The sequence below is a fragment of the Trachemys scripta genome, chromosome 2 (assembly GCF_013100865.1).
Source record: "Trachemys scripta elegans isolate TJP31775 chromosome 2, CAS_Tse_1.0, whole genome shotgun sequence".
NCBI classification, from domain to species: Eukaryota; Metazoa; Chordata; order Testudines; family Emydidae; genus Trachemys; species Trachemys scripta.
In genome coordinates this window covers 101,420,369-101,436,085 of record NC_048299.1, presented here as the reverse complement: position 1 = coordinate 101,436,085, position 15,717 = coordinate 101,420,369, and the positions used below count along the sequence as shown (strand labels likewise).

The 15,717-nt window shown below is 43.9% G+C and overlaps 1 protein-coding gene across 2 annotated transcripts in view; it reads left to right on the top strand.

Annotated features, from left to right (window-relative positions):
- The first annotated feature begins 3,566 nt into the window (after positions 1 to 3,566).
- The window catches only part of LOC117872658 (protein cordon-bleu-like), a 181,057-nt gene continuing 168,906 nt past the window's right edge, over positions 3,567 to 15,717 (top strand). Inside the window, exons 1-2 of one of the 2 annotated variants that reach the window (XM_034761342.1) lie at positions 3,567 to 3,829; positions 4,304 to 4,509. In XM_034761342.1, coding sequence (XP_034617233.1) covers positions 4,466 to 4,509 — 44 coding nt within the window. In that variant the 5' untranslated portion in view covers positions 3,567 to 3,829; positions 4,304 to 4,465. The remainder of the gene's footprint in view (positions 3,830 to 4,303; positions 4,510 to 15,717) is intronic. The other variant, XM_034761343.1, reaches the window with a different exon arrangement.

Genomic DNA, 15,717 nt, shown 5'->3' with positions numbered 1-15,717 from the left:
CGCCCCCATTGGCCCGGGACGGCGAACCGCAGCCAGTGGGGGCCACGATCGGCCAAACCTGACGCATCAGCAGGTAAATAAACTGGCCCGGCCTGCCAGGGTGCTTATCCTGGCGAGCCGCGTACCAAACGTTGCCGACCCCTGTGCTAAATGCTCTGTTGGAGCCAATGGGAGTGGAGGGCGCTCAGCACATTTCAGGATCAGACCCTTATCCACCCATAACCCAGATTCTTCGGTTGCATATACAGTAATAGATTACTCTGTTATTGCTTCCAGCACATTTGAAGATGCATTAGAAAGATCATGATAATTCTAATGTTATACAGACTTCCATTCTGCTGTGGTAAACCTCAGTCCAGGAGCTGGCAACCTTCGGCACACGGCCTATCAGGGTAATCTGCTGATGGTCCACAAGATATTTTGTTTATGTTCACCGTCCGCAGGCACAGCCCCCTGCAGCTCCCAGTGGCCACGGTTTGCCGTTCACAGCCAAGGGAAGCTGTGGGAAGTGGCGGCTTGCACATCCCTGCGGCCTGCCGCTTCCCACAGCTCCCATTGGCCGGGAGCGGAGAGTGGGAGGGGCGTGCCTGTGGACTGTCAACCTAAACAAAATGTCTCTCAGCCCGCCAGCGGATTACCCTGACAGGCCGCATGCCCAAGGTTGCCAACCCCTGCCTCAGTTCCTCCTATTCTCTGCCTGTGGCACATAATAGTTCACTCTCCTGCGGGCTGTAATACTGTAGTCTAATTTTGGTTGTTGGGTTTAGTGTCCGAATGCTGAGTGGTGTTGATGGCATATGATATACAGGAGGTCTCATTAGATGATGTGGTTGTCCCTTCTGGCCTTAAACTCAATGACTATGACAATAGACCAATAGTGTGTGTATAGAACAATATTATTGTGTGTGACATCTTTCCTACCAATTGCATCCCAAACGTTTTTAAAGAATTATATATTAAAATACCGAGAATAAGAAAAAGGTATAAATCACAGAAAACTCTTATATGACAACATTTAGGTCGTGAATAAATTAGAACATAAAAGGATAAGGCCAATAATAGAGGGAGAGAAAATTTAAGATATCAATGAAGGTATGTTGTAAGACATGTACAATGTAAGGTAGAAATATAGGAAAGCTGCTTCATGGAACAGAAGCTACAGGAGAAAGGCTCTCTCATGGCAGTGCGCTGATTATACGAGGGGACAGAGAAGGCAGGTGCTTGACAAGCAGGTGGAGTAGAGAGAGAGACAAGGTGTGTGGAGCAGACTACTACAAGCCATGGAGAGTTTTAAAGGGGGTTGGCTAAATTTTACTCTCACTTACACAAATGCAAATCCCATGAATTGGAACAGAAGTTGCATTTGTGTAACGCTAAGCAGAATCTGGACAAAAGAAGGCAATTTTGAACAGGATTGTGAAATGAATGCAGGAGCCAGTAAAGTGGATTGTGAATGGTGGAGATGTAGTCACACCGTGTGTGTGTGAGCAAGGGCGAGCTGCATTATTTGCCTTCTGCAGTTTGGAGCCCCTGGGAGTTCAGAGGAGTGAACTGCAGATATGTAAGGAAAGAGGAGATGAAATCATGGATAATTATACAGGTGTATTATACCTGATTAAGTTATTTGAATTTTGTTTATATTAATTGCATTTTGTTTATATTGTAGGTGAAGATTATGATCCTCTCCGCAAATCCTTGGTACTAATGAAGTACAGTACAGTGCAGGGAAATTCAGTCAAAGGAACTTGTAGCATAGAACAGGGGAGGTGCACACCTCTACCTTCACTGTCATTAGCAAATTAATCCATGTCTGAAATATTTGCCAGAGTTTATCCTATGCCTGGGGAAAGGATGGTAGCTTTCTTGCAAACAGCAATGACATCTTTTCTGTGTTGCTGCTGACTAGGATCTGCCAGGTCTCGCTCAGTGTGGGTGGGTGGTTAGAGGGAACTCCCTCATTTTGTGCTAGCAGCAGTGTCTGGTGAATAATTCCATGCTGGATGCTAACCTGAGCCAGATCCGCTCTGATAGGTAGGTGTGTGAGAGAGGAGAGCGCAATATAGAGTGAATCCTAGTGGCTTCTCGGGGGGGGGGGTCCAGAAAGAGGAGCCTCTGGAGCTGTCAGAGGTGCTGCTGAGTGAAAAAGCAGGGCCAGGGAGAGTCTCATTTCTCTTGTCCCCACTTGTCAGATTCACTTGGTTAAATTTCTTGCTTTAAAGCTAGTGAACCTGCATATTCCTTTTCTCTGGTCCCTGCCCAACCTGGCTGGCTGAGCTGTCCATCAATACTCCCCCTGCCCCTTTCCTACCATTCCCAGTGATTGAAGGAAGAAAATGGAGCAAATGGAGTGGGTGGAAGGGAGTGGTGCAGATACTCTCATGTCTGATAGTCCAATAACACCCAAAAGCACAGGAGTAACAGCGACACATACACAGTGGCAACATAACCCAGGCTCTTACGTTGGCCTCATAGCAGAGGCAAGCACAACTGTCGCTTGCCTAGGCTGTCAGTCTGGGACAATTTGAATGAGGGGAACTATTTTTAAGTAAGTCTTAAGGTGTCATCTACCCTGCAGAAAACACTGTGTTTGGGAACCCAATGAAAACCTAGTTCACCGTTGCAATCTGGAAGGGACAGAACCATTCTAAACAGTTCCCAAACTGTCCTGCAGCGCTGGAAAGTCCACAGCTGTAGCATGACTTGGGATCATGGCTATCTCAGGAATCTTGTGGTCAAATTTGGATCACTAACCCTAGTCAGCACCCCCATGAGGCACACAAAGTTTCAAAGCAATCCAAGTGCCCGTGAGGATTTAAAACACGTAGAAGATTTGAGCTGTAAACAGAAAGTTGGTCCTAATCTTTTTAACTATAGGAGACCTGGGGGTCCACAATAATCTGTCCTGGCTATACTGCTTGACTAAACTGTTCCAGGAGAGTTCTGTGCTATACCTTGGAAATATTTTCTTCAGTAGAGCTGACACCTTAAAGGCTCTCTATCTAATCTAATGCAATCTAATGTAATCTAATCGATCTATATTACCCTCTACCTTCAATTAGGCCTGCAAATTCCATTCCCACCCCCACAAGAAACATTTATAGAAGGATGTTTTTGTTTGTTCGTTTTCAGTAAAAAATAAATACGCTTCCCCCACCCCATATACTTTCCATTGCCATATGGGAGACGAAGAATGGAGTTTTGCATTTGGACCACTATAGGCTGTGAGGTTCATGGCTCTTTTTAGTTCCCCAGAGAGTAAATGCCACAGGCTTGGGACAACCCCCTTGAAAGCCCAGGCTCCTAGTCACAGGTGTTTTTACCCTTGAGACGGACAGCGCCATTGTCCCCCAGGTGCCTGCGGTCTGGGCTGTAATAGGATCTGGAATACGCTGTTGTGGCTCGTTCTACAAGGCGCTTTGCTATGCCCTGTCTCCTGCCCTCTCCTCCCTCGGCAGGCTGCTGTCCTGGCGCGGGGCTGGGTTGTGTAAGAGGAGCTGGATTGGCGTTGCCCTTTGAGGGTGATTTATGGGGGCGGGCGGGCTGTGCGAGCAGAGCTGCGTGCATGGCAGTGTCACTCTCCCTGCCCCAGAAAAGGCTCCGTCGCTGTGTTTGTATTTGTCCCGAGCAGTCACATGGAAACGGGTTCGCAGCGCGCCTCCGCCTCCCCTCGCCTAAACTTCAGCACCGGCTAGGATAGATGAGCGAGGGGCGGGAGCCACGCTTCAAAACGGGTCCGTTTCACAAGGCAAGGGGCTCCCCCTGTAACGCAGCGGCCATGCCCGTGTGACAGCGCGGAGCCGGGACCAGGCTCGGCCCTTCCAGCTTTCAGGTGAGTGGATCGGAGCTTGGCACTGCTCCCAAGTGCGTGGGAGCTGGCACTGCCCAGCGGAGTCAGGTGGGGAGGAGGTTTCGCAGCGGGTCATTTCTATGTGGGGGGAAGAGGGTCTGCAATGTGCGGGGGCTTGTTTGCAATGTGCGGGTGTTTTGTGTCTGCTTGGTTGGCCGCGCGCGGGGCACGTACTGTCCCAGGAACGGCTGGTGGATCATCGCCTCCCTCCCGGGTGCATCCCCGCTCTGCAACCTGCGGGTCACTCGCCACCTTGAAGGCTGTGGGCGGGCTGGGCTGGCAGCGGTAGGTCCAGGGGGCCACCGGGCTGCTGCTGCTGCGTTTCCTTTTCCCTCCTGGCCTGTGCTCCCTCGCTCGGCCGTGGTGCCTGGCTGAGAGGAGTCATTCCTGCCAGCTGCCTTATTTGCTCAGCGGATGCCAGGCAGGGAACAGTAACTTTACTCTCTCCTCTCCCAGATAGCCAGGGGAGGATGGCTCAGCCAGAAGGGAGGAAAGTGTGAATGAAAGGAGGAGGAGAAGAAAGGCATCAGCTCATCATTCCCTCCTCCCCCCTTCCCTCCCACTCCCAAACTGGAATTGTATCAAGCCTTTAATTCAGTGGAAAGGAGTGAGCCATCCATGGAGACTCTCGCGCAGTCTGGGGCCAATAAACCTCCCAGCGGGTAAGAGACCCCCTGCAACACACTGGGCACAGTTAAGAGGCGGGGGAGGGATTTGTGGCTTTAATGACTGAATTTAAATTTATCGATTGATTTATTTTGGTAAGCTCCAGGAAGGTTTCCTACAATGCGTTTGTACAGCGCCCAGCACAATGGGGCCCCCTCCTAGCCTGGGGACCTTGGGTGCTATTCTCATAATAATCATTTACCTCACCGCAGCCCCCTCTCCTCCCACAAACCAGGGGTGACCCTCTTCCTCTGTTTGCAGTATTCCCGCAGCCCTCTGGGGATGGCAGCAGCCTGGAGAAGCAGAGCTTGAGTTGCTCTGGGCGTGTGGTTTCACTGCTGCTGCTGGGGAGGTTTCCCAGGTAACTGGCTTGATCTGAGCTAGGGAGCCTAGGCTCATAGCTGTCAACAGTCCTGATCTGGCCAAGACTGTCCCCCCCTCCAGCCTCTACCCCCCAGCTGTTCACAGCAGGGGGAGGAGGTGGTGCCTGCTGCTCAGAAGGAGGGGGTGGGAGAATAAAGGGTAGCTGGCAGGGAGAGGGGTGGAGAGTGGAGCAGGGGAAGGTGGCATGTCATGGTGCTGAGCTGCTGCCAGGAGAGGAGCCCTGAGGGGCAGAGGCCAATCCCTGAGGGACAGGTACCAATAGGGAGAGCAGGAGGGCAACCCCCAGGAGAGAGTCACAAAGATGGGGGTGGGGGAAAAGAAGGGGAAACTGCTCTGGACTGACAGGATAAATGAGGAAGTCGGCCTGGAAGGGAGAGAAAAGTTGTGCATAAGGAAAAATTAAGGGAAGGAACTATGGGAATGATGTAAGGATAGAAGAGGGTAAAGTGTAGGAACAGAGGAGGGACAGGAGGCACCATAGGGAGAAGGAGAATGATTGTTGAGGAATTTCAGACTATTTTTCAGTGCCTCTGTCTTTAGAAAGAAAGTAGCTTAAAATTCACTAGGACATGTATATAACCCTCCTGCAACTGAGGGGGTAATGGCACCGAGCCCCAGCACTTGGTTGAAAATCATTCCTAGCAAAATGTTTACAGTTTTGATAATTGTGTCCAGCATTCCCTTGGGTGTGCCCAGAGGCACAAACACAGCACCTGTAGACAGTTATGTTTTGCCTTTTCCCTGTTACCTCCTTTTCCTCTGCCCTGTCCCTGTATGTCACGGCAATGGGGAAGACAGCTGCAGGCACAATGCAGGTGGTGCTGGGGTTCTGGAATTGGCATGTAGTTGCCAGGGGGAGAAAGTGTTGACATTCTAGAATCAGAACAGACTGGGATAATGTGATGAGGTTCTAGAATCATAGGTGAAGAGGAGCAAGTGCTGGTGTTCTGGAATTAGAGCAGAGAAGGAGGGTGCCATGACTCTAGCTGTTGTGGGGAAAGGGTCTACCGCATTTCAACTTCCATTCTAGGCTAGCATTAGGAGGCTCCTGGGACAGTAATGCACTTCCCTGCTGCTGCCACCCACTGCTGCTGCAGTCTCCAGGCTTTCAGATGGCTCTTTTGTGAAAGAAACTTATTTCTCCTTTGACCCAAAGTAACCAACCCCAACGTAACCCATATAATATAGATTGGGAACCTTAAAGAATAAATTAATGCTGGATGTCAAAGCAGTGACTATTAGTCCAGCTGCTAACTAATAAAACCAATAACATGAAGGTGTGGGTCATCCTTTATTGGAGTAAAAACTTACCAAGCATTTAAGTCACTCTCTTTTCTCTCATCATAATTTATAAGCTCTACTTCATACCATTTTCCCAGACTTGGTAAAAAACGTGATTCTTTCAAAAGTTTGCCATTTAATTTTAGTTCAGCATAAATCATATTGAAATGAAAAATCAGTAATTCTGGTATTTATACCTTAAATTAAACTAAGAAAACAAGTCTCTAATTTCTCTCCTTTTTAGTTGGAATAAAGCAGAGGATTGAAGTGTAACAGTGCTTTTGTTAATATAATGTTTCATTTTCCTAACTTGTCCACTTGTTTACATTTGCTAGTTTTGTAGTGTTATGACTGGTTTTCAGATCTATGCAGGGAGTGGTGGATGCAGGAAAATTGCCTCCAAAGGTATTCCTTTGTGCTGTACTAATAAAAACAGTATAGGTACAGTATTTCTTTGGCCTGTAGGATGAAATGTCAGCTTGGTGGTAGTTGTTGATTTGAGGTTTAATTCATGTTAAACATAGTTTTCTTTTTAACAGTAACTTATTTGAGTATCTGACTGTATCTGAATAGTATCTTTTAAAATTGTAATTTATTTAAAAAAACTAGTAAATCTGACCTCTCTCCTGTATTTTTAAGGATTTGAGGTATTAACATAAATTAGTTTAAAAAGTGCTGAGGAATGGGAACTAAGGTGTGAATTTGAATATATGTTTTGAAGAATAGGTTTGTGTCTGAATTGTGACTATGATGAAAAGTCTACACCTGGACTGCTCTGTAAGTTTGTCTCTCTCTCACCAACAGAAGTTGGTGCAATAAAAGATATTGCCTCACCAACCTTGTCTCTGTAATGGATACTTTAAGCAGTTTCACAACTTTGTTTTGGAAGTGCATATTATGTGTCTATCTCCAAGATTGTAACCGATAGAATGTGTGCAGATATATTGAGTTATTATGGACACTTCTAAATAAACCCCAAGTTCTCCATCCAATTTTAGCTGAGTATAGTAAAACTGGAGTAACCCCACTGGAGTATATGGACCAGATTCTGATCTCATGTACATGAGTATAAATCTTAGAGTATCTCCATAAACTTCAGTGGAATTATTCCAGATTTACACTAACATGACAGTAGAATTTGTTCCAAAGGTGAGATGTTCTTGGAATGTCTTATTGTACAGAATCTAGGTCTCATCCTTCTCCTGGTGAAGTTGATGACAAAAGTCCCATAAACTTCAGCGAGACCAGATACTCTATTTCATCAGCATTCAGCTCAGCAGTTGTATACCATCATCTTGATTTGGAATTTTACACGACCTGATGCATGCATGCCATCCATTGCCGATGTAGATTAGTACACTATTGAATTTCTAACTTTAGTATCTGATACTGATGAATAGCTAATTTGGTTCTTTACTAAATTTTTCCTTACCATTAAATGTGAAAATAGGAGGTACCAATGAAATATGGGAAGAGGCTTGTTTAGACTGCTTTTGTTGGCTTGCTGGTATCAAGAAAATAAATTAGCATTTGAGACTTTCAGGTGGATATGGAAATATATACATGGGTCTGTGGAAGTACCTGTTTTTCTCATGAAAGGACTGTAAAACAAATAAGTTACCTGTCTGAGGAAAAAAAATCCCACTAGAAATGTTTCTGATTTCACTAGTAATTGACATAGTTAAATAAGAGCAAGAGGTTAAAATGACCTTTACGTTGCAATTTTTAACAAAATTTAAGCACAACTGTCTTTTGTCTCTGGTTAAATCATTAATAGCACTATTACTAGCTTCCTTTGTTAAACTGGTGAGCAAAATTAACGCGTCGTGTGGTCCACATAGAACAGTTTTACTATGTATTTCCCCCTGATAAATTAATGGCCATGAAAAATGCGTCGAGGATGGTGAAATCTGTCTCCCCCTGTGAAATCTGGTCTTTTGTGTGCTTTTACCTGTACTATACAGATTTCACTGGGGAGACCAGTGTTTCTCAAACTGGGGATCCTGACCCTAGAGGGATTTGTGTGGGGGGGTGATATCGCAAGGTTATTTTAGGGATGGTCGTGGTATTGCCACCCTTTCTTCTGCACTGCCTTCAGAGCTGGGCAGCCAGAGGGCGGTGGCTGTTGGCTGGGCGCCCAGCTCTAAAGGCAGCAGCACAGAAGTAAGGGTGGCAATACCACACCATGCCACCCTTCTGCACTGCTGCTGGCAGCGGCTCTGCCTTCGGAGCTGGGCTCACGGCCAGCAGCTGCCGCTCTCTGTCTGCCCAGCTCTGAAGGTAGCGCCACCACCACCAGCAGCATAGAATTATGGGTAGCAGTACTGCAACCCCCCTACAATAACCTTGTGACCCCCCCCCCACACACACACACAACTCCTTTTTGGGTCAGGGCCCCTACAATTACAAGACCGTGAAATTTCAGATTTAAATAGCTGAAATCATGGAATTTATGATTTTTAAAATCCTATGACCATGAAATTGACCAAAATGGACTGAATTTGGTAGGGCCCTAACTATAAGTAATACATGACACAGTTTCTGGGAGAATTACCCACTTAGGAGTGTGATAGTGTTGTGTTGTTTTTAAAAGTGAGATAAACAATCTGACGAGAGTCTTGCAGTCCATCCCCCCCGCCCGCCACCTCCGAGTATTTGTCAGTTTTGGATAATATTTTTAGAATTTCCTAGCTAAGAAATATTATAATTACCAGTTACTAGATGGATGTTCTATATAACAATTAGTAATGCTATATTTAAATATACATTTTCATATGAGGAAGCTGATTTTTAAACTATGTAGTAGTGCCAACATGGGTGATATTCACTTCTGTGCAGAGGGCCAGCACAAAGTATATGCTTTATAATTTGTCCATGGTCCCTGTGTAGGACCAAGTCCTAAAAGTTTTAATTGCACCTTACCTTGAACATGTGCATTTGAAAGGAAGAGAATATGACTGTATGTTAAATTCTTAGATAATGTCATAATAAATACAAGCAAACAGAACTTAAACTCTGCATTGTGGGCTAAATTCTGTCATTGGTTGCACAGATTCAGTTCTCATTGACATAAGTGAGAGAGGAACATAAACAACAAGGAGCAGAACTTAGTTCATAGCAGATGTTAGAATCAAGAAATACATCAGTTTAAAACATTGTTCACTAGCAGCATGGGGCCTGCTGCTCTTCCTAGTGGTTTCAATGGGAGTAGGGACGGGTCTCTGCTCTTGCATTTCAGAGGGAGTTCTGGGTGCTCAAGGAATTCAGCATTGAGTCCTTGGTGAAAGGATGGTTATATAGTTAAAGCACTGAACTGAGGGCTCATCAGATCTGGGCTCAATTCCTACTTTTCATGGGCTGTCTTGCAAGGTGCTGAGAATCCTCACTTCCGACTATAGCCATTGGGAGTTGCAAGTGTTCAGCATCTTGCCAGGTCAAGCCCCTACTGACTTCCCGTGTGACCTTGGACAAGACCTTTCGGCCCTAATTTAGAAAGTATCCTTATTCAGCAGGGCACTTAAGTGCTTTCTTGAATCAGGGCCTTAAGCTCTGTGCCTCAGTTCCCCCCGTGTAAAACAGGATAATATTTCCCTACCTCACAGGGGTATTGTGAAGGTAAATACAAATATAGATTTGGGAGTTACTTAAACACTACACTGAAGGGACCCTATAAGTACCTAGACAGATAAAGATCATATATCATTACTAGAAGTTACATTCAGGCCTCAGGACAAGTCTCTGAGTAAAGAATAGGCCAAGTTTTTAAGTCTTGTCTTGACTTTCAGTATAATTCTACTTAGGCTCCTTGTCTGTGTAGTTAATGTTAAATGACATACATCATTGAATTGCACAGCTAACTTTTAAAAAATGTTTTACTGTGTATTTATCTATCTTTACTATTTAACTCCCTAAGCCATGCGTTTAAAGGACTGAGAAGACCTGCTGTATATAGAACATTACTCTGCACTATTTCTTTGCCTCCACTTGGACACTTTATTGAATCATAATATTCAGGCATCAAAAGATTTGAGATATACAAAAACCCTGAAGTGTTTTTATCTTTAAATCAAAAACTAGAACAACTGGAAAGCTTGATACTCTGTCTACACAGCACCTTCATTATACTTATATAAGACTCTTGTCTAATGTGTAGAATAATTGATGTGCAAGGATGATGAGGACAGAGTATGATTAGAAATGCAAACAAATATTATGGTAAATATTTTAAACATTCCCTGCCTCCGGCAACTCTTATGCAAACATGCCTACTCTGGGCACCATCCCTCATATTACAAATAGTAATAACCACATGGAGCCAAATTCCACCCTCATACACACACAACTCCCATGGAATTCAGTGGGAGTTGCGTATATGTATCTTAGAGCTGAAAATTCCCCATAAAATATGTCCTAGCATCATTGCAGACATAAGGCCTGATTCAAGAGTCTAGATCAGAAGTAATTCCATTGATGTCGATAGAGTTACATCAACATAAAACTGTGGCAAGTGGGAAAAGAATCAAGCCCATTGCTTACAATAAAAATAATCCCGTTACAGTTTACATTTTGTATAAATACTGATATAAAATGAAAATAAAATATTTTTCAGTTCATTATGACTGATACATCAACATTGTTAAAGATCATTGTAGAAATAAACTATTTATTATATACTAATTTAAAAATAAATTGGTTATACAACAAAATTGTCCGAAAAATACAGTAGAATGTATGCTATTTTTCTTATTCTCTCAATCATTTTCCAAAGCCTCCGTTTCTGATCTATTCCTTCTCTCATATTCCATTTTACCATCTCTTCCATTGTTTTCATGCTCTCATTCCATTCTCCCTTATTCTTTCACTATCTTTCTCTCTCCCCTGATCATCCTCGTTTCCCCTTGTATATTTTGCATTCCCTTTCCTCCCATTCTGCTTTGCCTCCCGGGGTCCTGTTAGTCCCAGTTAACCTTACCCTGCCATCTCTTGGGTGGTCTACATAATTGTTTGTCCTCCATATCCTTTCCATGTAGTTTCTGTTTGGTTTCTCCTGGCTTTTGTTTCTGGATCTTCAGAGCTGCTTTAGTTCAGTCAGTTTTAGGAAAGCACTTGATTGCACAGGGATTAGTTACACTGGCATTGTGCTTTCATCTGTTTTACTTTTTTCCCCACCAGGCAAGCAGCACCAATGGGATAGTCCAACAGCATGGAAATAACATTTTAAAATACTTGTAATTTAAAATAGTTTATAAGGTATGAATTGACATAGCATGCATCATGGGACACAATTAAAAGACATATTTTGAAGGAGGCATTCATTACGTTACTGTACTAGAAAGACAGCAAATTCAGATTTGGGGCTAGCAACTCCTTGACATCCTGTCATGGGGAGTATAGGCCCAGACTACCATGGCCACTTAGGGGTTACAAGCAGGCTAGCTATCTCTCCAGCTGTGGCTAATTACTGGGCCAGAAACAGCTGAGGCATAAGAAGTCTGCAGATCAGAAGAGATAGGTGGCTGCTAGAGAAACTGAGGATCTACAGAGAGAAGATTCCTTCAGCTGTTCAGACTGGCTGGAATCACTCCAGAGTTTGAACTTCCAGAGAGGGAGAATCACAGTACTTAAGTCTGGAGAAGGCCTAAAAGAGAGGCAAGGTAAGAAGCAGCAAGAGATTGTGAGGAATTGGTCGCAGCTACTGAAGTAGGATCCTGGGCTGGTAGTCAGAGGAGCAAGTGAGCCTGGGTTTCCCTGCCATCACCAGCAAAGGGGGCAGTAAAACAGGCTAATATGATCCTTGGAATCACAAGTAGGAGCTGAGAGGTTATTTTTGCCTTTGTATCTGGCTCTGTTGTAATTGCTGCTGAAACACTGTGTCCTTTTCTGGTGTCAGCCGTTCAACAAGGATGTTGATAGATTGGAGAGGGTTCAGAGAAGAGTGAGGAGAACGATTAAAGAATTAGAAAACCTGCCTTATGGTGATAGATTGAGCTCCTTGAGCCTATTTAGCTTATCAAAGAGAAGGTTAAGGAGAGACATGAACACAGTCTAGCAGTACCTAGATAGGTGTAATGGAGTCAGCTGTCTTCCTTGTAACCCTTCATGGCCAGGGGTTTCATGCTAATAGTTTTTCCCTCAAAGGGCTTCTTAAACAAACGTCACACAGGCTTTTCTTGCCCACTCACCATCCCTTCTTGGGGGTCGGAGCTTTATTTATGTGAATAAACTCAAAAATAAACTTCAAAGTCCATGGTTTTTACCCTCCTCTCAGGTCACTCCCAGCGCCTACCTGTCTGAAGCCTCGGGGTTCTGGCTTTGGCTTCCAAACAGCCTGGTATCAAAGTCTTCCTTGAAGCCTTTTTTACGTCCTGACATTTTCGAACTTCCCTCTTCCCTACAGACATCTGCTGCCCTTCATAGGGAATTACCTGATCCAATCCAATTTTTAGTAATCAGCATTGGCTAGTCCTAGCCCTAAAGGGGCAAGCCACCCTATTGCAATAGGGAACAAATTCTTTGACCCCTCAGAGCAAAAGGGGCAGGACTTTGTGGAGGTTGTCATTAGTGACAATTGCTAGAGTCATTGGACTTCTAGTCTGTCAGACTCTTTATTGTCATGTAAGGTTAGAGACTATAAACAACCCAGCCAGAGGGCTGCAGCAGTGTTTAATTTGTAATGGAAAAAAATGTCAGGGCTCAAGCAATGTTTTTTTACATTCATAATTGATGTGGCAAGCCCAGAGGTGCTGGGGCTATGAACTGTCAAGCCTACAGGTACTGGGGCTCAGCCCTGTTAAGCCCTAGCACAAATTATGCTGGAGTCATAAGAGGAGAGCCATCTGACACAGGGTCAAATACAGAGCCGGCTCCAGGCACCAGTGCAGGAAGCAGGTGCTTGGGGTGGCCAATGGAAATGGGGTGGCACATCCGGGTCTTTGGTGGAAATTTCGCGGCGGGTCTCTCAGTCCCTCTCGGACGCAAGGACTGGCCGCCAAATTGCTGCTGAAGAATGAAGCGGCGCGGTACAGCTGCCGCCAAAGTGCCACCAATCACGGCTTTATCTTTTTTTCTTTTTTTTTTCCCTTCGCTGCTTGGGGCGGCAAAAAAGCTGGAGCCGGCCCTGGTCAAACAATTGTAGGTGGAGAGGTGGGGAAACTGATGAAGACTTTCTATAACACCAGCCACAGCCATGAGAGGTGCTGGTGTGCAAATGCATCCCCAGACTCATCCCTTAATGGCTTTCCATTTCTTAACAGAGATGTATAGTGCTTCTTCTGGCATGGAATGTATTAGTAGTTATGGCCAGAGTTACTGCCCTCACATGAGTTGCAGTTATCTGAATGCGTGTACACAATCTTCCCAACATTTCTGGCATTTCGGGAAGGTCTTTATCTATGTACACCTCTACCCCGATATAACGCTGTCCCCGGGAGCCAAAAAATCTTACCGCGTTATATCGAATTTGCTTTGATCCATCAGAGTGCGCAGTCCCACCCTGCCCCCGGAGCACTGCTTTACCACGTTATATCTGAATTCGTGTTGTATCAGGTCATGCTATATCGGGGTAGAGGTGTATTTAAAAGGCTCCTGTCATCACACTGCCTGAGCACCTCATAAAAATTAATGATTGCCTCCTCGGAGCACCTCTGTGAGGCAGGGAACTGATAACCCCATCTACAAATGGGAAACTGAACAGATTAAATTACTTGCCCAAAGTTGCACAGGATGTCTGTGTCTAAGCTAGGAAGGGAACCCAGATTTCCTGATTCCCAGTTCAGTGCCCAAACAAAGCTTCCACTGAGCTAGATTTTCAACACACTCTCGTTGATTCCGACAAACTTATTTTTTGACATATCTGATGCCATGCTGTGGTGCAAATTTCTCCATTGGTCTGTCATCTAGATCTCTATGAAAATAGACAGCTTTTACATTTTTAACCCCCTATGCTGGGACATCCAGAAGGCTCCAGAAGCTTCTTTTCTATCTTGGTGGATGAAGTCAGCTGGCAGTTTAGAATTACAAAGAGATTTTAAATCAACATTTTCTAGACAATTTCAGGATTTTAAGGAGCTCTTCAAAGTAGTCTGATCTCCTGATAATGGAAATTCGAGCTACTATCCAATGTCCTCTCCTGTTTTTCAGTATGCATGCTCCTACAGTAAATAACATGAATAGTTGCATTGATCTTTCAATGAATAATATTAATTTTCTTAATGTAAAGTATGTTTTCAGAGATGTGAGGTAGGTGACCAGTGAGCCAGACTGCTTATCACTAAGTAAGTGATCCTGTGAATAGTATATTGTCATAGTTTCAGCATTACAGTGGCAGAATTTAGCCAGAGATTTAGCACATGCCAAAAAATGAGTCAGAAAGATTGCATGTCAGGGGAGTGCTGAGATATCTGTGACCCACAGTATCTGATATCTACATTTAGTACTTGTGCACCAGAAATAAGGTTGTCTTTTCAATGGATTAATGTTGCATTATTCCACCCTTTAATGTGCTTTGGGTTTCTGTGTGTACTTTTGAACCATAGTACTTGAAGTCTGAAAATGACTGCAAAAAATGACACTGTGACAGTTCCCTATTTATTCTCTCTCTTTCTCTCAATAACTTCCAAACTAACACTGTTATGTTTACATGTCAAAAAAAATATTTTTTTTTCTAACTGCCAGCCCTGTTTGTTCAACCTGGGATCAGAAGTTCAAACTGTTGCATCACCAGCGATAGTAAATATTCAACAATCAGGTTTGAGATGATAATTTTACTAAGGATGTATGAGGTTGAAGAGAATCCAGCCTGGTCTTTCTAAGTTGTAATAGCTCTGTTATGCTAATCAGAGTAGGAACTTGTTTTTCTCAGTAAATAGATAAGACTCAAAGTCACACAGGGGGCACAGATGTTGAATTAGAAGGTGACATTGTCACACGGTCAATTTTCTAACAATAATCACCTGTAAAGTTCAGCTGTAGTGACCAACATAATAATACTTAATCAGTCCAATAAGTGAGCCTTTACCTGTAAGCGAAGGACTGCTAACAATCCACTTAAAATGCTGCATTCTCCATACTTCTATTTCTTCAGTTGTGTATTAATTGGTAGTCTGTTGATTAATATATAAATACTTGTTAATCAAATCACCCCTTATTGTAATATGGTTGTGAATCTGAATTAGAAAGATAGAATTGCTATGCATGGTACTCTTTTTTGCAATAATCACAGTTAAATCTTGCCTTAGGAAGAACAAGTAAATACCAGGGCATGTTTTCACAGTGCATAGGGTTTTTGTCTGCACAATATTCACAGATGGCTGGTAAGGTTGCCTGTCCCAATCACCAAGCATAGCTTTAATAAATTTACCAGGTGCTGTAGTTAATTTTCTATTTATATAGCTTAATGTAAGTGCATTAAAAAATCAGCATACGGAGTCTTCGAGACGTATGCTCAGGCAACAACAGGCATACAGCAGAACTCTTTTTTTGAGGTCTTGCTGTCAACATATATTCATGGACCTCCATTTTCACTATAGGCCTCTATGATT